At 35.5% G+C, this 25,120-nt stretch overlaps 2 protein-coding genes across 10 annotated transcripts; one reads left to right on the forward strand and one right to left on the reverse strand.

Annotated features, from left to right (window-relative positions):
- Positions 1 to 3,774: 3,774 nt before the first annotated feature.
- On the forward strand, positions 3,775 to 12,024 carry LOC147539805 (putative cellulose synthase A catalytic subunit 1 [UDP-forming]). The gene is made up of 14 exons (XM_086638789.1): positions 3,775 to 4,024; positions 4,922 to 5,114; positions 5,248 to 5,429; positions 6,360 to 6,483; positions 6,572 to 6,758; positions 6,917 to 7,183; positions 7,461 to 7,806; positions 8,058 to 8,195; positions 8,304 to 8,429; positions 8,580 to 8,792; positions 8,879 to 9,137; positions 9,473 to 9,669; positions 9,769 to 10,119; positions 11,046 to 12,024. Exons 1-14 carry the CDS (start codon positions 3,944 to 3,946, stop codon positions 11,634 to 11,636), a joined length of 3,255 nt encoding a protein of 1,084 aa, XP_086494915.1. The 5' UTR covers positions 3,775 to 3,943; the 3' UTR covers positions 11,637 to 12,024.
- A 1,193-nt stretch (positions 12,025 to 13,217) lies between these two features.
- Positions 13,218 to 23,905, reverse strand: LOC147539806 (uncharacterized). 9 transcript variants are annotated; one of them, XM_086638797.1, is made up of 12 exons: positions 23,819 to 23,886; positions 23,492 to 23,746; positions 19,641 to 19,695; positions 19,459 to 19,518; positions 19,276 to 19,335; positions 19,156 to 19,200; positions 18,878 to 18,986; positions 18,275 to 18,318; positions 15,008 to 15,051; positions 14,515 to 14,886; positions 13,864 to 13,916; positions 13,358 to 13,771 (listed from the first exon to the last, which is right to left on the reverse strand). In XM_086638797.1, the coding sequence occupies exons 2-7, from the start codon at positions 23,546 to 23,548 to the stop codon at positions 18,919 to 18,921; spliced, it is 345 nt and encodes a 114-aa protein (XP_086494923.1). In that variant the 5' UTR covers positions 23,549 to 23,746; positions 23,819 to 23,886; the 3' UTR covers positions 13,358 to 13,771; positions 13,864 to 13,916; positions 14,515 to 14,886; positions 15,008 to 15,051; positions 18,275 to 18,318; positions 18,878 to 18,918. The 9 variants fall into 9 exon arrangements, with proteins under 9 accessions (XP_086494926.1, XP_086494928.1, XP_086494925.1 ...); XM_086638800.1 differs by having other exon boundaries at positions 13,218 to 13,756; positions 15,008 to 15,056; positions 23,492 to 23,844; XM_086638802.1 differs by lacking the exon at positions 13,864 to 13,916 and having other exon boundaries at positions 13,218 to 13,737; positions 15,008 to 15,056; positions 23,492 to 23,905.
- Positions 23,906 to 25,120: the final 1,215 nt, after the last annotated feature.

The following is a 25,120-nucleotide window of genomic DNA, read 5'->3' on the forward strand; positions in this document are numbered from 1 at the left end:
ACCATGGGGAGCTTCTATAGCCAAATTGAAAGTGTGGGCTACGTCGAGTGACCTGAACGTCAACCCCGTGTGAGTTCCTTATCGACCCAAGTCATATGCGCTCGGGTGTGTAGAGGCTTATGAGCAGGCACTGTCTTGTGAAGTTGGTGTCCTCCTGAATTGGGTGCCCTCTGGGCCCAAGTAATAAGTTGGTCATCTTTTTTTTTTTTTGTTGAATTAAGCACTTGGTCATCTAGTATCCACAACTTTAAGAGCACATAGTAGAGCCAAACTCATATATATATAGAGATGGTGTCTCTCTATCTTTTGTTGAATTATTAAACCTCTCACCAATGTGGGATTAACCTCCCCTTCGCACATTGGCTCTGAACATCAATAGTTATTGGGTCGGGCCGAGATTTGTTATGACCTGGTCTCTGATACTAGTTTTGGGTCTCTCTCCCCCCAAAAGCTAGCTCAAGAGGTAAGACTTCTCCCACACTTATTAACACACCTTCTGCCCCTTCCACAATCAATATGGGATTAACCTAACAATGGACTAGGTGAAGGCAAAGTATAGATCCACGTAATAAAAACAACTATTACATATTTTGTCCACCATTATGTATAACTAGTAAACAACATAACTATAATTAGAAATTTGACCAGTCCTTTCTTCTCAACCTATTTTAGGGTTTCAACTAAAAGACCACAACTTCCATCAAACTATATAGAATTTGTGGAAATAAAGATGATTAAATGTACTTACCCACTCCAATACAAGTGATTTTTTGTTTTCATAAAGTCTTCATATAAGTGGACCCAGTGACATCCAAATATATAATGATTTTTCTCCCAAGTCATGAACCAACTTTTTTTTTCTCTCTAATTACATGTTAATTGTATTGAACTGAAGTATTGAACACCGACACTCCTATAAATTGACAATCAACCAAATGAATATCAAATCAACACTCTATTATATATTAATACCAAACCACTATTCTCTGTTTAAGTATTTTTAAACGAGAGAACGTTTATTAAAATAAAGATACTATTAAACGACCATCATTTTCTGAAATATTACACAATTACCCGTCCCCCACAGCTCTCCCGAGTACAAATGAAAATGCCCAAGGATAATATCTCATCATTTTTTTGTTTGTGATTTTTGTATAGTCTCAATATCATTTTACATTGTACAGTTCATCCAGATATTAGAGTTGTAACGACTAACGTAGATCGTGCTTATCACATCTTCATGATGTATCAATGTCTTGTAACGACTAACGTAGATCGTAGTCGATTTTTCAAACAAAAAATATTAGAGTTGTAACAACCAAAGCAATTCATTCTCTCAATTAGTAAGTCAAATTATTAAAGCATCTCTCATGCAAAACTCAGGAAAATTCTAATTGTTATATTTGTCAGATCAATTGAATTTCTCTTCCTTATATGAAACTATTGAGATCTTTTATTCAAAATGCATATCTAATACAACACTCTACTACTTAAAAATTACTTAGATGATATTTTTTAGATGATTAATTTTTCTTTTTATATTGGAGATATTGACATGGACAATTAAGGTTCTTCATATGAATCTCAAATATTGAATATTTTTGTTGAGACGTCTTAAAATTGAATGATTCCACGTAATCTTACGGTTATCAATCCATTAGAAATTTCTAAGAATCCAAGGCAACACTTAAAATTTTTCAAGTTGAATCTCGCATTGGAGGTGCTCTTACTCTTAGACTCCAACCCTTCTCCAAAAGAATGAAAGTTGAAGAGGATCCTAGAAGTTGAGAAATTGAGTAAACGATTCACTCTCTCTCTCTTTAATACCAGTAATTTCTCTCGATACCTCATAAGGTTTTCTTTTTACCACCTCTTACAGTTTGCAAAATTCACAAAATAAGATTTCTGATGAATTAAAATGTCAGATTCTATTAACGTAAAGAGTACAAACATCAACATAATTATTAGTCGAATTATAATTTATATCTTTCATCATCAATTGTCCTACAAATACAAATGTCTCGAGGTCGAATATATTCTCGAGTAAATGCGAAGTTCATGATCTAAGAACAACTTCTTTCTATACTCAAAAAATCTATATATTCAAGTTCATGATCTAAGAACAACTTCTTTATATACTCATAAAATCTATATATTCAACCTGAATATTTCTTTCGGATGTTGCAATTATCGAATAGTTTAGAAATACACACCAAAAAGCCAAATGAGTACAAGGTTAAAAAAATGCATCTTCACTTACTAAATAGGAAAATACCAACTACTTACAAACATAACACTCCATTTATGCCTACAAATTATAAGGTCTGTCAAAAAAAATGAACTTTGAAAATGTATTCGAGAAGAATGTCACCTCATTATTTTAGTACACACAATGAAGGAAGGTAGTATATTTTCGTAAATAGATTGAATATGAAGGGTAATTTTGGATACACAAAAGACACAAACTAAAGAGTCCACCGACAAGTGACAGCTATTGGAGATTTATGCTGGTGTTGGACAAGAGAAGCAACCTTCTTGTTTTACTGGCAATAACCGGTAATAGTTGATGTATCACAGGCTGTGCCCAGCAACAAGTATATTATTTAGGATAATTTTGTAATTTTAATTTTTATTCCAATAATGTTAAATCTAATTTTTCTATTTTTAAATTGAATTTGGATCTTAAATTTTATTTTTCTTATTATCCAAACTTGATCTAGTTTGAGCTAGATGGCTTGGTTCAAACTACCAACCTAAGCTGTTAGCTTGATTTAGGGTTTGTTTGGAAGTTCATTTAGATATTATTTGTCTACTACTTTTTTTTTTCAAAAGTGTGATGATTTATTTTTTTCAAAAGTGTACTGATTTAGATGTCGTAAAATACGTGTTCACAAAATAGTTGGAACAAAAGTGAGAAGCTCAAACTTCATTCACCGTCTAAAAAACAGTAAACTGGATGTGTAAATTAAGAAAGAGGATTAAGAAATCTCTAAATCGTTCAAATGGAATAATCAATGTTTTTATTTTTATTTAACTAAAACGATGTAGATACTATTATACAAAGATTAACTAATAGTGATAAACTTAACCTTCCATCTTCTTGTTTAATAATTTATCTAAAATTACATCTTACATTTTTCGACACTGTTTTTGTTGATAATATCTTTAAGCCATTGTTTGAACAACATAAATTTGTCTGTGATTCAAATAGATTATTGTTTTTAAAACGACTCATTATCTGACTTAGTTGAAGTATTCCCACTTTGACCTTGTTGCTTGTATTTAAGATTTATCCGATTGAAGTATGATTTTATAGTATAAAACCATCAATCAACTAATGGGAAGTAATTTCTTTAGTTTATTTGTCATAATAGAAGTTACTTGCATAAGTAGAGAACAAATAATTTCGATAACAAAATATCTATTATCTTTATAGCTTGTTATTTTCAAGTGTCTGTCGATTTAACCGGATGCCACAATGGACATAGAGAATTTGTTCGCTCCACATGGTCCCTTGGATCGGAAGAGCAAGTGATCGTGAACTGCTTAGTTCAACAACAAAAAAAAAGTGATCGTGAACTGCCAGTTCCGTCTGTTTCCCACCCCTACTGCTAGAGTATAACTACTCATTTTTATAGCCATAGAGACAATAGCCAAGCTAAGCTAAGCCAAGCCAGCTATAAACTGGGGGTTGAGTGGGACCAAAGTCACTGGTTGATCCGGTAATGCCCATGAACTAATAAGAACACTTGAACTCAGTTTAGAGAGAGAAACAAAAAAGTAGAGAGAGAGAGAGATGAACAAAAAATCTGAGGCAGCGGCCATAATTTTCCCTTCAGTTTGAGGGATCTGAGAGTCAATTACTTCTCACTGTGAGTGAGAGAACTCAATCTAGGAACTAACTTTCACTTGTCTCTTTTTCTCTCTCTATCTATTTGAAGCTATGGAAGCAAATGCCGGAATGGTTGCTGGTTCTCATAAAAGAAACGAATTTGTCATGATTCGACACGAAGGAGAAGTTGGGGTTTGTTTTTCTTCCTAATCAAATTCCAATTCCCATTCCTTTTAAATGACAAGATTTGTTTTTTTTCTTTGTTCACTTTGCATGACAATTTTCTATTAGATCCGATCGTTTGACTCTTAATACTCAAAATTGGGTTTTTTTTTCCTTCAGTAAAATGGATCGTAGATGGGATAGATCGATTAGATTTGTAGGTTTTTAGTATGGGTATCCCCAAATTCGTTGTTAGCAACTGAGATCTATTTAGAAACGTAAATTTTCTAGTTTAATTATTAAAATTTGTTTCATTTTTTATTGGGATTTCTAGATTTGATTGTGATAGTGTGAGAACTGAGCTTCTGGTTATCATTTTCAGTGAAAGATTCAAACTTTGTGTAACTGAGCTTAGATTCTTAGGTTATTGGACTGTTGGTTATCTGTATTTGATTTGTGACTGTTAGTAGTAGTGCAAGTGCCTAAATCTGGTTTCTGTCTGCTTGAATTAGAATGCTTTCAGATTCTTGCAATTTTAGATGGGTTAGTTATTGTACTTATTGGGGTTCTTAAGTTTTAGACTTCATCCCAATTTCAAGTTTCTTGACTAAAATTGGAGATTTTACATTTTTAGTTTGGGGTTTTGGTTGCCTGAGAGTGTGGGGTTATGCAATTTAATGTCCACGTAAGTGAGTATGTTGATTCATTATAATGCTTACCCGAGATTAGTATTTCTAAGGAACTTGAGATCTGGTTGAATTAGACTTCCTTGTTGGATTCCTTAGATTTTGGAATTGCTTTTAGTTCTCTTAACATGTGAAGGATTGTAATACTATATACATTATACGATTGGCATATGAACATCAAGACATTCTGTTAGTCTTAGTTCTCCAAATTCTGATATGTTTCTTTTGATGAATAATGCAGTCAAAGTCGCTGAAAAATTTGAGCCAGGTATGTCAGATCTGTGGAGATACAGTTGGGCTGACAGAGAAAGGTGATGTCTTTGTTGCTTGTAATGAGTGTGCCTTCCCAGTTTGTCGCCCTTGTTACGAGTACGAGAGGAAAGATGGGAACCAGTCTTGTCCTCAGTGCAAGACTAGGTACAAAAGACACAAAGGTTAGCTTTTAAGATTTTTTTCCTTAGATGCGTTTGATTGAATTTTGAATATAAATAGGATTATTGATTTGGTTATTAGCCTGTTCTATTTAGTCTTTATATTTATCGGAATAATAACGTTGCAAAATTCCAGGGAGTCCTAGGGTAGATGGAGATGATGAAGAGGATGATATTGATGACCTTGAGAATGAATTCAACTACTCACATGGCAATGCCAAGACAAGGCGACACTGGCAAGGAGAAGATGTCGACTTGTCTTCATCCTCCAGACATGAACCTCAACAGCCAATTCCACTTCTTACCAATGGGATGCCGGTAGGTCAATCAAATACTCATCAGCCGATTCTTAATTTTGATCTGCCGTTTCATTGTTATCTTCTTTAAGTCATGATTGTTGTTTCAAGGGAATGTCCTTGTCTTATGAGGTACTGACGGACATTAGTTTTTTCTTCCTTCATCACTACATGTTCTTGAAGAACTAGCCTTCACATGCATTCATTTCCAGAAGCCCCGTGCCCCTTGCCTCTTTATCTTTTTTTGTTTGAACCACTAATATCCTTTCTTAGCCTTTTACTAATTTTTTCAAGCTCTTGCAAATTTGTAGTTCTGAATTTCAGATAGTCTCTAATTTGTGTTGAACTTTCGTGATGTATGCTCGTCCTTTGAACTTTCTTTTCGAGTATGCAGCATATACAACTACGGAAAGAATCTCTCGTCTAACCCCAATTTCGTATTTGAACTTCTAAATTTAAGTTTCTAAAAAACCAAATTAGGTCGACAGTAATTGATGAGCAAGTACATTGCTTCTTTTGAATTGAATGTTCTATTCAAGTCCCACTCTCAGTCATGGTCAAAGCCACATTCTGTCATCCCAATGTTTGTTATCCTCCAAGTTTTTTTTTTCATTTCATACCTAACTGACTGAAAATGGAAAATAAAAGTTGCTTCACTTTTCATTTGTTTAAACTAATTTGTAAGTTCTCAAGGACAGGTTTCGAGTTCACGTTTTAGCTTCTCCAGTGCACCTTTGGTAGTTTAGCTAAAGTTTCATTCTTCATTGGTAATGCTAATTCTGAGGGTCGGACATAAACTTATAGGCAACCTGATTTAAATTGAATGTCATTGTCTGGATGTGAAAACATCAACTTGAAAGATCCTAAAATATCAAGGAATGGGTTTGCTTGATCAGTTTCTGGATGGTGTCAGCTAATGTTTTGATTTGTCTTACCCATTTTTCTTCATCAGGTTTCTGGGGAAATGCCTGAGAGTATACCTGACAACCAATCTGTTCGAACCACACAATCCGGTCCACTGGGATCTGGTGAAAAACGTGGCCACTCTCTTCCTTATATAGATCCTAGCCAACCAGGTATTGCAGAACTTCTGTCTGTTTTGGTAGAGGTCTCCTCTACATGGTCGGTACCAATTAATTTAAATGCTCTATCATGTCTTAACAGTCCCAGTGAGAATAGTGGACCCTTCAAAGGACTTAAACTCATATGGACTTGGAAATGTTGACTGGAAAGAAAGAGTCGAGGGGTGGAAACTCAAGCAAGAGAAAAACATGATGCAAATGACAAGTAGATACACCGATGGAAAGTCAGACATGGAAGGAACTGGTTCAAATGGAGAAGTTGTACAAATGTAAGTAGTCTACTGGCTTATCCAAGATCAAAACGTAAAAGTTTTACCAAGTGGTGCATATTTTGATATTGATTTCTTTAATATCTTCTTCACTTTCAAAAATTTCAATTGTATCAAATGCTTAATGAAATAACAACATTCATTATTGTCTGCTGCAGGGCCGATGACGCTCGCCAACCTTTGAGTAAAATTGTGCCTCTTGAATCTTCTCTGATAACACCTTACCGAATTGTGATCATACTCCGACTCATTATCTTGGGTTTTTTCTTGCAATACCGTGTCACTCATCCTGTTAATGATGCCTACCCGTTGTGGTTAACATCAGTGATTTGTGAGATCTGGTTTGCCTTGTCTTGGCTTTTGGATCAGTTTCCAAAATGGTGCCCCATCAACCGGGAGACTTACCTTGACAGACTTGCTTTGAGGTTAGTCAATTTAAAGTGCTACAATCAGTTGAAGTTTTACTCAGTGTCTTACACAATGCATTGATAACACATCTTGTAACTCCGATTTTGAATTATTGAGATCTTTAAAAGAACAACTGATGAGAATGTGTGGTAAGGAGAATGTCACATGAACTTCTGAGTCAAAGTAAGACTCTAGGAGAAAGAAACATTTCTTGGTTAAAATTTACCTTCTTAGATTTATGTTTTTTGGTTACTTGGGTAGTAAAAATTTGTGATACATGTTTTAATTTGACAGATATGATCGAGAAGGGGAACCTTCACAGTTAGCTCCAGTGGATATCTTCGTTAGTACAGTGGATCCTCTCAAAGAGCCTCCTCTAGTGACAGCAAACACTGTGTTGTCCATTCTTGCTGTAGATTACCCCGTTGAGAAAATCTCTTGCTACGTGTCAGATGATGGTTCAGCAATGCTAACCTTTGAAGCCCTCTCCGAGACCTCTGAATTTGCAAGGAAGTGGGTGCCATTCTGCAAGAAACATAACATTGAACCTAGAGCTCCTGAGTTTTATTTCGCCCAGAAGATAGATTACTTGAAGGATAAGATACAACCTTCTTTCGTGAAAGAGCGAAGAGCAATGAAGGTAAGTGGGAAGCTATACATTGATTAATGAAAAAAAAAATGAAGTGTAGTTTCCAAAAAAAAAAATGAAAAAAAGTGTGGGACTAGAATACGGTTTGGATAGAGTAGTTGCCAGTTCCAGAGCAGCTGAGATTTGTCATATACTATGTATACAAACTGCTTTTCTGAACTCGAGAACTAGATTAAGCCATTAAGGAGTTTGCCATGTAATCGTATCCAGTTTACTAACAAGATGATCTCCTCCTGTTTCAGAGAGAATATGAAGAATTTAAGGTGCGAATCAATGCTCTTGTTGCCAAGGCACAAAAGATGCCTGAAGAAGGTTGGACAATGCAGGATGGAACTCCTTGGCCTGGAAATAACCCTAGGGATCACCCTGGCATGATTCAGGTATCATCACTCGTCCAAATCTCTGACATTGATAAACAAGTTTACAACCTTTCACCGTTTACTATTTTTGTTGCTATTCATCTCAGTAATCGTTGTTTGATAATGCAGGTGTTCTTAGGACATAGTGGAGGGCTTGATACTGATGGAAATGAGCTTCCCCGACTTGTTTATGTTTCTCGTGAGAAGCGACCAGGCTTCCAACATCACAAAAAAGCCGGTGCAATGAATGCTTTGGTACGACTTCTTTCAAGCTTTTTTCTTGTTTACACTTCTAAAAAATAGGTTGTTTCCCAGGTTTACATGATGAATAAGCAGAAGTTTCTAAGTCGTTTTCCTTAAGCTGTCCCCTAACATGGCATAGCTTTTTTGCGTGCTGTTAACCAGATTCGAGTGTCAGCTGTTCTGACAAATGGTGCCTATCTTCTCAACGTTGATTGTGATCACTACTTCAATAACAGCAAAGCTGTGAGAGAAGCCATGTGTTTCATGATGGACCCTGCATATGGAAAGAGAACCTGTTATGTTCAGTTTCCTCAAAGATTTGACGGCATTGATCTTCACGATCGATATGCTAATCGCAACATTGTCTTCTTCGATGTAAGTTGACACTAGTTTTAACTGGAAAAATAACAACTATAGGAACAGTAAAAACTTCTCCGACTAACTTTTTCTGCCTTTTGCAGATTAACTTGAAAGGGTTGGATGGCATCCAGGGTCCAGTTTATGTGGGAACAGGATGCTGTTTCAATAGGCAAGCTTTATATGGTTATGATCCAGTCTTAAGTGAAGCTGACTTGGAGCCAAACATTATTATCAAGAGTTGTTGTGGTGGATCAAGAAAGAAGAAGAATAAGAAGTACATTGATAAGAAGCGAGCGATGAAACGAACTGAATCTACTGTTCCGATCTTCAACATGGAAGACATTGAAGAAGGGGTTGAAGGTGGGGTTTGTCGATTTATTAGCAAACAATTTCTTTTTTATCTTCTTATTGATTGCTTTTTTTACTGCCAATTGCACCCACCAAATCACAAACTTTAGTGTCCAGTTCACTGCACCTGCATACAATTCCTGATTGATCCACATGATCCGTGTTAAATAGTTTTCTTCATGGAGAAACTGATACCTAACAATACAACCTTCACGGTTTCTTCATGATAGATAGATATGTGTACAAACATACTCATGTACATGGGTGTCATGTGATTGTCATTGTTGTTATTATTCTCTGTGAAAATCCATCTGTGGAAGCTAATATATTCGTTCCGTCTTCTTCAGGTTATGATGATGAAAAATCACTACTTATGTCCCAGAAGAGCTTGGAAAAGAGATTTGGTCAATCCCCCGTGTTTATTTCATCAACCTTCATGGAGCAAGGAGGAATTCCCCAATCTACAAACCCGGCTTCTCTGCTAAAAGAAGCCATTCATGTCATTAGTTGTGGTTATGAGGACAAGTCCGAATGGGGAAAAGAAGTAAGTTAAAGTAGCAATAACCGTAATATGTCTATTCTATTACAAAACCATATGTTTTTAAACATATTCTAACTGGGTTCCTTTTCTTAACTTAATCAGATTGGCTGGATTTATGGTTCTGTGACTGAAGATATTTTGACTGGATTTAAGATGCATGCTCGAGGATGGATTTCTGTTTATTGTGTGCCCCCTCGTCCTGCCTTTAAGGGATCTGCTCCTATCAATCTTTCTGATCGTTTGAATCAAGTTCTTCGGTGGGCTTTGGGTTCTGTTGAAATCCTATTGAGCAGGCATTGCCCCATATGGTATGGATATAGTGGAAGATTGAAACTGTTAGAGAGACTTGCATACATAAACACAATTGTCTACCCTCTCACTTCACTTCCACTACTTGCTTACTGTATCCTTCCAGCAATTTGCCTACTTACCGGAAAGTTTATCATCCCTCAGGTCAGCAAAACTTCATTGTTATACATCTTATAACCATAATATATATATATATATATATATATATATATATATATATATATAATATTATTTATTTTGTGAACAACCACCTCAAAAACCAATTGGTAATGAGTGGTCCAGTGGAGAGGTCCTAGATATTATATTGTTGGTCATGAAACTTTCCTTGGTACATTTGGGATTATTCTTACACAGTCCCTCACATGTGGTGTTCTTTGAGCCTATCACGTGTATTTTGTTGGGTGACACGAAGCATGTGTGCTCGTTGGGCTTATCATGTGTTGGTCTAGCTCTGAAGCTATTCAGTTTATAGACATCTAACTCAAAACCAAGTGGCAATGAATGTCCTAGATATTGTAATTTTGGTCATGAGACTTCACCCCCGCCGTCATGTGGGTGGGACTATTCACACGCAATCAAATATAATCACAGACATAAACACGCTACAACACACACGCATATGAATCTTATGTGAGTTTCTAGTAACCAAGAATATAACATCTAGGTCCTCTCCATTCATGGATAGTTGGTTTTGAGTTGGATGATCAGAATTTAACATGGTATCAGAGCTAGGCCCGTACGTGATAGGCCCAATGGCCACATGTGCTCCACGTCAAAAAAGAAAAAACAACACGTGTTAGGCTCAAAAAACACTACACGTGAGGGGGCATGTGAGAATAATCCTACACAGAAAGGGTAGTACGGTAACCAAGAATATAATATCTAGGTCCTCTCCACTAATTACCACTTGGTCTTGAGTTGGACGACCACAAATTTAACATCTTCAAGATACTCTACTCTGCACAAAAGACACCCTCGGAAAAATGCACATACAATGTGATTCTGGAGCAGTTTTTGATTATGCATGCATATGCTCGGGTTAATATCTATCAATGTTTTTTTTTTTGCAGATAAGTAACTACGCTGGTATCTGGTTTATTTTGCTCTTTCTTTCCATTGCTGTTACTGGAATCCTCGAGCTCCGATGGAGTGGAGTAGGAATTGATGACTGGTGGAGAAATGAACAGTTTTGGGTCATTGGTGGTACTTCAGCCCATCTATTTGCTGTCTTCCAAGGTCTCTTGAAAGTTCTTGCCGGTATTGATACCAACTTCACTGTCACATCGAAGGCAACCGATGACGAAGGAGATTTCGCTGAACTTTACCTTTTCAAATGGACTGCACTTCTCATTCCTCCAACCACTGTTCTGATTGTGAACTTGGTAGGTATAGTTGCTGGTGTTTCATATGCCGTGAATAGCGGATACCAATCGTGGGGACCTCTATTTGGAAAGCTATTTTTCGCGATATGGGTCATAGTCCATCTCTATCCTTTCTTGAAGGGTTTGTTAGGTCGACAGAATCGTACTCCAACTATCGTCATTGTGTGGTCACTTCTCCTCGCCTCCATTTTCTCTCTCTTGTGGGTTCGTATCGATCCTTTCACCTCTGATACTACAAAAGCTATTGCTAAAGCCAAACAATGTGGTATCAACTGCTAGTTATTCTAAATCCAGTTTTCTTCGAGGTAACCCCCTCATCTCTCTCTCTCTCACACATTTTTCTGCTCTCCCTTGTGTATATAATAAGATATCAAATCTTCACATCAGGGTTCTGAGTTGCTAAGTTATCTTATAGATCAAGGGAATGTAATGAGGGAAGAACATAGGAGGTGTTTTTGTTTTCGATCCTTCTGTTATTGTCTGTTATTTACTTCTCAAAGTATTAATGTCGATGTTATTTAGGAGGGCGTCGAAGTTAGTTTCCTTTTTTCGGTTGTGCAGTATTTAATGATTATATTTGTTAAGAACATTATGTAAAACAGTTCACGATTTTCAGATCTTAAACCTAAATTAGTTTGTGTAACTTAATTCAAATTGTTATTCTTTCTTTTCTTCTTTGTTCCTGTTGATCAATTTTGAGGTTCTCTGAATGAATTTTGATAGGATTGTCTTTAGCAAAAACGGAATCGTGTTCCCACTTGCAGGCATGTTTCGAGAGTTCCCCTAAGTGTCGTGTCGGCTAGTAACAAAGCACATGTTTAAGAAGCCACTCGGATAGGAGGCAAGGGGAAGTTAAAGAGGTATAGACTTTTGCCATGCCCACGGCGTGCCTGTTTCCCGTTACACTTTCCGTCGCTTTTTTCTTGGGCAGTTCGAGGCTTCGAGCTAAGAAACATAGGTAATTACAAGTGTTCTTGGAGAAAGAAGCAAGAAAAGGAGGGATTGATAAACTTCAACTAGATTGTGTGTTGCTCGGGCAGTTGAGTTTTCAAGCTAAGAAATCTACCATCAAAATTACTTCAAAAAAAATCTACCATCAATATGAACCCTTTAGTAATAAAATGAAAAAACAAGACTTCAAACTGACTGGGAGCTTTTGGATCTCTTGCAAAGTCACCTGAGAGCTCCAACTAGGAAGAATCTGATTCCAGTATAATCTAAAAAAAAATGGACCTTCTAGGGCCACAAGCAAACCAGCAAGAGTACTCCACACTCTGTTCATTAATTTTGATAAAATTGGTCATGAACGATTATACCAACAACTGTGTGTTTATCAGATGTCCGAAAAGAATACATCAGTCTTCAGATTTGGGTAAGAAAGTGGTTTCCAAATGAGTTGGAAAGGGGTTAGAAGGACTCGGTGGGATAGTATCTTCTAATGTTATTACTCTGAGATCTTCACCACCATCTCCATCTTTCCCAGCTACCTATAAAATGTTACTTTGAGAAACCCTCAAGTCTGAATCCTCGAACGATGTTATCTTCTTCCATTAAACTTTCCTTCTCAGAGGGATCAATCGCCCAAAAGTGTGCCGCCGGCCATTGGGTGAGAAGTTTGCTTAACAAATGCCTTGGTTCACTTGCCAACAACCCTTGGTTGGTGTGGTAAGAGGTTTAGTCTTTCACTTTAGAGGTCAAGGGTTCGAGGCGCGCTAACAATTCAAAAAAAATATGACTTGGTCCACTTATACGGACCATTGCAATTGATGGTGTTGGCAGGTAGAAACCATTGTGCCTACATACCTTCCCCATTGTTTTGGCTGGTCAGTTTGCTTAAGAGGTAGGAGTTCACTAGTGTTGTTGATGGCATCAATCACAGGAAAGTATCTTTATTTTACTTGTCTAAACACTCCATATATTCTCACAAAAACAAACATAGATGTTCTAAGAGTTACTAAAACTATAACACAAAAATATAACAAAAGTTTGAACAAGAGATTAAGTATTTTGAATATTTTTATTCAAGAGAGTACTTTCGAACTAAAAATCATTGGAAAAACTAACTTGCGAAGTCTGCCAATACGCATCCCAAGCAAAACATTCATCTTTACCGAAGAATGTAATTTGTTCACTACAAATCTTTTTTCAAGGGCTCCGACTTTGGCAATGTGGTGATTTAACGCGAGCCCCATGCTAGAATAGAGGGATTTTGAAGAATCTGCAATTTAACACATTTCTCCAACGAAAATGTCTGATCTGAGGGGTTGAATGAAGTGGAGGAACCATTTCCTGCCTTCCTTGCTTTTTCTTTCCTCAGTAGATTATGTCGAGGAAGAATTTTTATAGAACCAGGCTCGCCCCATAACTCAGACCCAGTTTTCTGCATAGTTTCCACACACCTATAGATAATAATGCTGCTTAACCCAAAAAGCAAAAGCGAGACAAGAGATTGATATTTCATCATACAAGATAGAAGACAGACACAAATAAGTGTGTCCAATCATGCCAATTTTATAGCATTTGTCTCTTCTCCCAGTTGAATCCAAATCAATTTCATGCCTAAACAGAGTCAGTTTGTTTTGAAAACCCACCAAAAGGCGTCAACTAGTTTCATTTCCAAATGGAACAAGAATCATACTAATACAAACCCATGTTACAATCAAAATCATTGAAAAGAAAACGTATTGACAAAATGTAACATAACTATAAATTTGATAACTAAAATTCGATTGAACAAACGTAAAATTTTGAGTTGAGTTGGTAGAGACTTTCGAAATTAGACATTGTTATATAAATCACACTTTCATCCTAAAGTTTGTGCCAGTTATCCTGTTCTGTGCAATTTTGGGTTGGAACTAGCAGAAAAGAGGTAACCGATTTCACAACTTAGATCTGCATTTCGGTGAATTTCTATGCTGTCAAATCCTTATACAAGCTCAAATTCTACTATGCAAGTAGGGGGAAAGTCTCGCATCATTGAACCTATAAGCTCTAAACCTTCTAAAGGTCTAGAGCGTTTAGAATAGGAAAAGTAAGTTTACTTCATCTCTCTCATCCATGATTAGCAGTTTTTCACATTCTACAATTCTCACTTCCGTAATATTTAATAAGTTTCTGAAATTAATGAGAAAAAATATACCTTCCAAGCAAACATTACCTTGATGTAGAGCTCATGGACGTATAAGGTGAAGCTCTAATTCCATCTTCAATAAGTGAACCATGAAGTAGCATTAACCGAATACCTCACTAGATAAGGAAATTAAAAAAATGAATATATAGACATGAATGAGTAAATCATGGTAATCAAACATGGTAAATTCCAATCTTTGTGGATGATTAATATCCCCAACGTTCAATTTCAGTTTTACTGAACGAAGAGCGGGATTAAACATTCAATTTTCAATAAGAATGTGACGAGAAATAGAAAAGTGTTACTTGAATTAGCTCATCTTATATAGAAGGATAGATCCGCATTAACATATACAGACACCGCCAGATGGTTTTACTGTCGACTAACTTTAAGAAATACCTGCAGTGCGAAGAACAGACAGTTCATATAAATCAAGATAAACATCTCACTTCGAGATAATGATTGAAGGTTTGACGTTTCAGAACAACTTCATAGAAAAAGAGAGGTGGTGTATACTCACATAGCACTCGTAGTCCAAACAACGCCGTGAACATCTAAATCTGCCTGTTCTGCCAAAAAATGTTATGTGAAGGATGGTTAGCGAGATCATAAATGAAGCACAGAGTGTTTCATAATACAATAATTTAGAAGGCTAAGATAAATAGTAGTGTATGTCAATGTCAGAATCTATATGCATAAATTTGGCATGACAACAATATGCCGTCCTAGATTTATGGCCTCATAATTCTTGGCTGTACATTTTGCTCAACCTGTTCACCGTCAAATCCATTTATGATACACGTAACTGGCTCATAGTGGAAGCTTTCGAGGATTTATAGATTCCTTTAATACCAAAGTCTGACGAGAAAGTCATTCATCAATAGTAAAACCTTGTAAATAAATATATTCATCCAAACTTAGCAATATCTAGAATACGAAAAAAGTTACATAATTCTCAGTGCAAAATATCCAAACGAGTCGTGTTATCCTTTGCACCAAAGCATGGCAATACTAAGTGCAGACTTCAGACCAGCTTGAAAGTTCAATCAGGGAATCTAAGAGATCCTTGCCTAAGCATAAATTCTTAACTTTTGTCGTTTTCCTCCAATATGTCAAATTTGAACATTGATAGCTACTTCAAATTCTTCTTTGTTTTCTATCTTCAATTTGTTGCCCACAAAGTCCTAAAAATCTTCCTTTGTGTACCGTTCAATGTTACCTGGAAAGCGGATCGCCCCGGCACGTGGTATGAATAAGGGTGCCCGATACGCTACCATGACAATGTCACATTTTAGGAATACATATCGTTCGTACGAAACGACGATATGTTTTGGATTATTTCTTGGATAACATATACCCTTTAAGATGCATCTAGAATAGATACACATACTCTAAGATATTCTTCCTCCATAAAACTTAAAATCTTAGCTAGTTATCTAAACAATCATGTAGCTAACTACTCGACTAGGAAAGCTAATACATTTTCACAACAGAATTGGTTAATTAAGTTTAAGGCTAAAGATTTCAAACAAGCCAAATTTGGAGTATTGGATCGCGGACGCACCCAAAAATGGTATGTGAATCCATTATAAGGTACGTAGGGGGATGGAGTATTTGATACTACTGTCAACATAGGGATGATCCACCATACAATCTTTTTGTGAGAATGAGTTCATTATTTAGGCCACCATCAAATAAGGTCCCAATGTCAAAACATTTAATCCTTTATATATTGGTTCAAGCTCATTTGTCAATCCTCATTTTACAAATGGAATCCCTTAATATTAGATACTTATGTAAGTCTTTTGAAAAATATGACTTTTCTCAGACTGGCGTAAATAACACATGGACCTTCCTAAAGATCAACCTTTAAATCCTCTGACCATTTTATGTGAGCCTTGCAAATTGGTGTAATAGTAAATAAATTACTTGGTCGGGACAAGTTATGCTTGTGCGGAATTAGTAGTTCTTTGGTAGAAGGTGAGGAAGCATTATTGTTTCTTTTCATGTCGAGAAACATGGAAAGTAAGGAATTTAGACTTTCTAAACGAAAGATATTTTATAAGACTCATTTCCGAAGAATCACAAAGTCTAAAGGGCCAACTTAGTTAAGCGTCTAAGCCTACAACGTTAACTTCCGTAGTTTTATCATGTTCCCGCAAAGCGAGATAGCAAAACTATATAAAGTTACTTTAAGAGATACATGAATTTTATTTTCTATCTTTTCTCAACACCGATAACTTCCTTCTTAAATGAAATGATACATTAGGTATCTTCCTTCACTAGGTTTACTTGCAAAATATTTTACTTTCTTTGGTGTTAATAACATATTGGACAAAAATATCCATAATTCCATATATCTAGGAAGAACAAATAAGACTCTGATGTATATCATCCCATCTTCTTTCTCCTTCAATACGTTTACACATTACCGTCTCATCACACAGATCCGGTAATGTAAACTCTCTCTCATTCTTTTCTTTGTTAGCTTTCCTCTCTTTTTTCACTTCTCTCCAAAATAAAAGTTACATTGAGTTTATAAAATTGCACTTTCCATGACATAAGGTAGCGTGGTTGTAATATACTTTTTTACCAAAAGCTACTATGATATTTTATTGGCTTTTAATCTCTCTCTCCAATTAATATTAGTTGGTTTAGCTTGCTATTGTTTATTTATTGGAGGTAGTATGGGATTTTGAAATAGAAGATCAAAATTATCAGATACTTTACCCCCAGCGTACAATGCAGTGAATTTCTTGCAATATCCCTCGAGTAGTTAACAACCTAATACTCTAAAACTTAAGTGTTGTAAACCTATAGCCAAACTCATTGAGTGGTAAACTAGAAGAATTTTAGTCAACTAGTTAAAGTTTAAGTTTTATGAAATGTTTTGATTAAGTGTATCTATCCTATATGTTCTACTGAAAGTGTATATGTTCTAGGAAAATAGTCCTAGAATAAATGTAGGAAAGAGACTACAGTTCTGGTTTATTTAAACCACATAAACATTGGTTTAATGACTAATAAGGTTTGAATATAACAACTTCACTTATACATAACGGACAATGCAAAATTCGAGTGTTTTCAAAGGCACAATAATGTGAAAAGTAAGTTCCATGTGCACGACACTTAGGCCCACGTTTAGAAAGACCTTCTAGATCTATGTTGTATCATAACACATTGTGTTATATATAGGTTATGCCTTTTGAGTGGGTGGTCTACTGCAAGCCCTTGCCAAGGAAAAACCTTGTAGCATGTGGAACTAGTCTTGTGGGCCTACGTAGCCAAAATCAAGGACACCAAAACTGGTATTAATCAGCGTGTTATATCACACACATAGTAACTAGTTTAAACAGGTTCACATATGTAGTTTATAGGTGGAAGCTCCTATAGAGATCTCATCAGGGACCAGGATAAGAATATAAACATAGTAAAATGAAACTACAAAAAGATGTGGCTTATCATGCGGCAGCTATGAGCTTACTTGTGGGGCATATGTGTGCACACGTTCATGCACCCTTTAGGTTACCATGTAATCATTATTAAGAAAAGAACACAACTGAGCATGCCACAAGCAAATTTAATCCCAGTCAAATATATAAACTGTAGCATTACTAAAATATGGTTTCATATGCAATCTGAGAAGTTACGAAAAGAATGCAAGAGCAGCAGGTAGGAAGTATAAATCAAGTAGCAATGTCAAAACGAACTTTATTAGCAGACCAACTTCAGCTTCATAAATGAGAATATAGTTCCTGCTGAATATGATGAAACATGATGTACTCACCATACCCTTCTCCTAGCTGAATAACCTCCAAGTTATATTTCATACTGCATAAGAGAAAAATATGTCAATACTTAAAAGAGAAAAGGATTAAAGAATCATGCGAATAATAAAAACTGCAATATTTTATTCGATCTAAGCATACAATTTAACATTTAATTGTAGTAACAAACCACCATAGCGATTCTCAATCATGCATGACCCAACTACCAAGTACCAACCCTAAACAGATGAAAGAATCCTATTTTGTTTGTAATGTTTTATTTTGGTTTTGTTTATCTAATTTTTTATGAAGTAACCCAATGCCGAAGTCCGAAGATTCTGTCAACAAGTTTATAAAAAAAACACATATGCAATCAACACCCCTCGAATCATAATAACGTTTCGGGTCTTTCTTAGATTTCATAGCATTGCCAAAGTAAATACGTAACTTGTTCTATTATCTTACATCTCCATTATTACTAGCTACACGAAACTCACGATTCTCACGAAATGAGTTCTTAATCGTCAAGAAAAAAATTTAAGACTACGAATGCCCGAAAAATTACCAAGTCAAATAAAATGAACAAGACAAGGAATTCGCATAAGATAAGAAGCAGTATTCACCTCCATCCCGGTCCTTCTGTTCTTGCAACTTATCGCATACTTCAATCCGCATTTTCAGATGGGAGACTACTCCCTTTTTCAGCATCCTTTGGCTCCTCCACTGGATGAACTACAAGCATAGCAAGATACACTACATTTTGTACATCATTCTGGTTCTTGATTAAAGACAAGAAGCAGGGATGAATTGGAGTACTAGGAAACTACTAACAGGATCTTCTACAGAAGGATATTTGTAAATGAGAGATGACAAAGATATAGAACACAGAAAGAAGTGTAACCTTTCTCCTGGTTTGGCTCAGATTGACCCTGCCCTGCATTTGTCTCTGCAAGTGCAGCTCTAGCCAGTTCAGTATTTCCTGATCGAATTTTCTGTTTAATCCAAGATAAGCGTATCCTACCTTGCGAGGGCGGACCATTGTGCTTCTCGCTAGGTGTTAGCTGCTTTCCCCACACATTCTCTGATAAAAATTTAATAATAGATAAGGACTTGCTCAAACTGTTTTTTCATTTCAAGTGCAGATTTAACCTGTTTAGCATTTCCTGACAAATTTGCTGTTCAATCCAAGTTAGACGTATCTTACCTTGAGAGGGCGGACCTTTGTGCTTCTTTGTAGGCATCAGCTGTTTCTCCTTTGCCGTCTCTAATCAAATTTTAACAATATATTAGATTTGGTCAAATTGATCCTGACCGGAAGTGCAGCATTAGCCAGTTAAGAATTTCCTGGTCGAGTTTGCTGTTCAATCCAAATTAAGTGTATCTTACCTTCCGAGGACAGAGCAATGTACCTTTTAGGTGTCAGCTGCTTCTTCCTCACCATCTACGGTCAAATTTTAATAAGAAATTAGTATTTAACTGGGTTACCAACTTTCAGATAAAAATAAAATTTCAAACCTTCTTTAACACAAAAAATGATGACGTGTCACTATCCTTAACCGAAAGTTATCGAGGGCAAAGAACGAGACCGAGCAGAAGAGTCTATTAGTTGGGTGGAGCAGAGTAGGATAGCTTTAATGTATTTCATATCTCACATAATATAATACAGCAATTTGATTTAGATTTTACATCATAAATTAATCGATTAAATCAACAAATATATATATTTGAAACCAAACACCTTAAGTTCATTATTGGTACTGATAAAGGCGCTTAAAACAGAAAAAGTGAAGTAAATTTAACATTTCAAAAGAATTACTGAAAACTTAACATTCTACTGCAGTAACATAAATTTATCAGCTACTAGTGACAAAATGGGATAAATAGAAATTTCAGTTGGTTTGCTTAATTGATAAGAGATAAAGCGGATAACAAGCACACACGTCTACATATATGTCCTTTACAATAAAACAGCTCAGATTTTGCTTCCGGAGATAAATCCGGCCCTCCGTCTTTGCTTCGGATCTAGGTTCGGGTGAAATCCTAAGGACATGAAATTTCTAAAATCAAACCGAAAACAAAACTGAAGAGATTTCAACTTGGGCCATTGTTCATGTGAGCAGGAACTCTCTGCACCATTGCCCTCCATCAGTGGACATTCTCGAAAAATGAAAAACAAGGAAAGAAAGAGAGGGATAAAGGTAAAAGAGCTGGCCTTTAGGCCTGTCCTGTTCATGGACATCAGTTGGAAGTCTATTTAAAATTTCCAAACTCCAGTGTTTGTATAAAAAACAGAAACCATGGAATTTTTTTCTATCGACGCCATCTATTTTCTTAATACAGGGGAGTTGCTCCATCTACCACTAAAACTAGAGGTAGAATTCTTTGAATGAACAGGGTAGAATTTTACATAGGACTTCTTTCTAAAAGCGAAAGGAGCGGTGTTCTTTTAGAAATGGAAAGGTTAGATCTTCTGAAAACTAGAAGCGGGGAAATTCTTTAACATAGGAGTTACCCCCTGCTCTGTTAGTGAGCCAGAATTTAGAAAAACAAGAGAAAAAAAAATGTAAAGGGTGGATATTGAACCCTTCACGAGGAGGGGAATTCGATCACTTATGTTCTAACATTCTAACTTTTAATAAAGTAGATGTTTGTCGGGCTTTAGGCTCTTTGTTGTCGGGCTTTGGCCCTCTTTAATCATTGGTTTAACTTAGGCGGTTATCGTGCTTATCACACCTGAATGATGTATCAATTCCTTGTAACGACTAACGTAGATCGTAGTCGATTTCTCGAAAAAAAATACAATTTATTATTTAGTAGTGATAAAAATGGGTAAATAGAAATGCAAATTACTTTTCTTTATCTTGACTAGAGATAAATAGGGCTAGACATTCTTTTCTTTTATGGGAATGATGAAATTAGAAAACAAATCAAAGAAGAGATTTTAAATTGGATCTCTACTCCTCTATGCAGAAGGTCCCTGCTCCATTGATCCGCACTAGTATAGTAGTATATGTCTATTTATAAAAATATAACACTAAAGGTGCGTCAGGCCTTTAAGCATGACCAGAGATAACTACTGCTCTATCAGTGGAAGTTTATGGATCTCCTCGGAGCAACAAGAAACAAGTAGTAAGAGGGAAGAACGAAGAAGGTAACCTTACAAATAAAATTTGGGGAGAATCTTCTTCTCTCTGCATAGCTACCCAGTAATGATAAATTATTGACAAAATAAATAGCAAAAACTCAAGCCGGTAATCTAAATCTCGATCAGAGATAGAGTAAAAATCCTAGAAAGTGGACATGAATTTTCGAAAAAGCTAACTTTCACATAAGAAATCTCAAAAATCTAACATAAACAAATGAAAAGAAGAAATCTCAGCTTGGATTAATTAGAAACAAAGATGAAGATCATAAATAAGATACAAATTGAATAGGACTAGGAGATACATGATATGAGACAAACAAATAACAAAGATCGCACCTTGAGACAAACTTGAAACCCTAGCTTTCTGATTTGGTTAGAGGGGAGAGAGTTGATCTGTATGATTTGAACTTTGAAGACTTCACTATTACTCAAGAAGACCTCATATTTGCGCCTAAACTTTAGAAATTTATTAATAGATGGGAAATCATTGACCCATTAAATTTGATTCTCCTTACCTTATACCACACATGTTAAACAATAAAAACTTTTCCACTTTTAAACAATAAATATCCGATTCATCATTCATCTAAGATTTATCCTGATTCCAATATTTGATAATCATTACAGACTACTGACCTAAAGCCTATCTAACTACTTTATTTATACCCATGTTTAATAAATCATGGATTTTCACTTCCATGAGATCGAACCTCAGACCTCCGCATTGCAGAGAAAATGCACTGCCAACTGGGCTACCGGGTGTTGGCCCAATATTTCTAAGTTCAAATAAGAAGTTTAATTGGCTAATATGTGCCTTGAAAAATTATACCGGATTTCATTATCACCCATTAAATGCCTTCAGTAATTTAGAATTAATTAGGAAGAATCTTTCAATTAAGTTGATAACTATTAGAGCCTAATTGACAGAATTAAGCTTTAAATTTAATGACAAACTTAGTTATTCGATATGGGAAATGGTTATATGACTTGTTATTTGATTTATTACAATTAATCAGAAATGATCTACTTAACAAGAACATTTAATGATAGAATCACGACCTAATCAACATAAGATAGATATTTGAGATATTGAAATTTGTATATAAGTTAAAGCAATAACTTATTAGAATTGTCTAATTGGGAGTTTTGAACTCATACAAAGCTAACTGAAACTATGAATATGTATGGGTAAGATTTAGTAAATCGCATATCAAGGAATTCAAAGATTTGAAAATTACATGTTTCCAATACATGCAACCTATTGTTTCAGCCACAGTTTTGTCCATACTAATTGCTTTTTAGGATTAAATGAACAATTTGAATGACAAGAGGTTTTATCCGGAGAGGTTAGATTAAATTTTTTTTAATTTAATTTAACTCATAAGATAGCGAAATTAAATTTAACTCATAAGATAGCGAAATTAAAATCTTATACTACCAAAATTTGGCTAATCGTCGCCTTCAACATCAGTTGGAGCCTCCCAAGGCCTATTTATCAAGCTATTAATCAGTGGCAAAATTTGAAGACTCCAGGAAAGGAGATTTGGAACCTGATTCCCTTTGCAATCAATTGGTGCCTTTGGGAACATAGGAACGATAAGATCTTTAACGAGTCGAATCCCTATTATGCAACAAGGAGGAAGAAGTAAAAGGGTTCATATTCCATTGGAGTAGAAACTCGATCTGGGCTAACGCATATTATAACTTTGTTCACAACGAGGAAGCTATGATGATATAACATAACTAGCCAGGTTACCCTATAATATTATTATCAATTTAGAAGACAATTGGAAAATGATGCAAATATTAGCTTATGGATTCACCCCCACAGCATAACCATAACCATAGCAAGTAAAGTATTTATCCGAAAAGCAAATTGGTGTAGTATATGGTTGGAGCTCTAGATAGTTAGGCTCAAATGAACACAATTTCAGTTCATTGACGAATTCATGGACTAACTTAAGCTTACACAAACTAATTCATCAATTTGAGTTCTACCCATATCAAAAGCAAGAGAATGCAAAATATGTAACATGAAAGTAAAATCAAACAGATATAAATAACTAAAGAGAGATAAAGATAGAGAGAGAACCTTTAAAGGAACTCCAATCTTAGGGCAGAAAACCCAACACCAAGTGCATTTTTTCATGACTACACCAACTATCTCTGGAAATATAGATTGTTTTCTTATTATTAATTTATACCTAGAAAGTAGAAACCAACCTGCTGTAACAACTAAGGAAGAAGTTCAGTAGGTTTTTGAGGTGATTAAGTTGCCATTTGAGGTCTGAAACTCTGGATTTGAATGTTTCTTTGTGATTGAAATGAAAACCCAGAATTGGGTTTCCTATGAATTGGTTGATAATTGAATTTCTGAAGCATTTTGAGCGTTATGGAGATCGGAGATGAGAGAATTTACAAATCATTTCCATGTCTTCTTCTCTCAGCCGTCGACCCTTTCCTTTTATTTTTTCCTGCCGAAGAATTAAAGTCGATATGGGCACACGTAAGATTAAAGGCAGGAGAATTTTAAGAGCGACCCTTAGTGGAAAGAACAAGATTTTATGGAGTACAAACTTTTTGTCTTTAGATGATTACCGAAGTCATTTGAACTAAATCGAAAAGATATGTCTGATTTATATGTCTGGTCGTCCGGACTCATCCTACTAATGAAAATTTAAGTTTTCCTCGAAACAAAAATAAAAAAAAAATAATGAAAATTTAAGAGCAATATCATATAAGGGTAACTTTCGGGTTTCAGTCGGTAAGACGATAACCGTCACTGTTGAATTAAATCAGATAATGCATAAAACATCGAAATTTGGACGTTGATACTCATTCTTCGGACAAAAATTAAAATAATGTCTAAAGTTACTATTCATGACGTACTCGATTAATACAGTCTCACGATTTTCAAGCATCCATAGAAGAAATCTAAGTGTCTAGGGATATTCGAAAAAAACGGTAACATATATGATTTGAATTTTTTATAAAAAACAAGCCGTAATTATTCTATGCACCTATCAAATTGGTGCATTCAATGAGTTACCTTCTTGAATTTTTTTTCCAACTAATGCACCACTTTCATTGAAAAACACTTGAAATGAAGATAAATGAATATTTCTGTATTTTTTTTAGTGGGTGCTTCTTTTTTTTGTCTTTCATTGAAACACACTAATACAAAACTACAACATAGAAGATGATATTGGATGAAGATAAAAGTGTTATTTCGAGATTGTTCAGACCAAAAAACTTACAGCAGTGGTGTAGATCGTGGTCTATGGAGGAAACAAATGAGGAAAAATCTTTAGGTATTGAAAGTGGCAGAGAAATTTAGTTTTCTTATTAGTTTGATTCTTATTGACCAAGTGGTGAGTGTTCACCAAATCAAGCGAAGGGACGGCTAATAGCACTCGCTAAAATTGTTGTTAGTCCCCGGTCAGGGAGGCACCTAGTCCACCCTCCTGTTCTTTCTTCTTCTTCATCTCTTCTCCTTCTTCAAATCATCATCAACACTTTATCATAGAAATAACTTTTTTATTGAACCGTCATCGTCAATCAACAATTAGGAGTTAGGGAGATAAATAACCTTGTTTTAGAGAAAGAAAGAGAGTAGAACAATTATGAGAAGAACTTTGATTTCAAACCAACTTTATCTATGATTAAAGTCGGAGTTAGAGAGATAAAGAACGTTGATCTAAAATCACCATTAAAAATACTC

This window comes from Eschscholzia californica, unplaced genomic scaffold (genome assembly GCF_041429995.1).
Source record: "Eschscholzia californica isolate CP2 unplaced genomic scaffold, dmEscCali1.0.p SCAF_5, whole genome shotgun sequence".
In the NCBI taxonomy this organism is placed as follows: domain Eukaryota; kingdom Viridiplantae; phylum Streptophyta; class Magnoliopsida; order Ranunculales; family Papaveraceae; genus Eschscholzia; species Eschscholzia californica.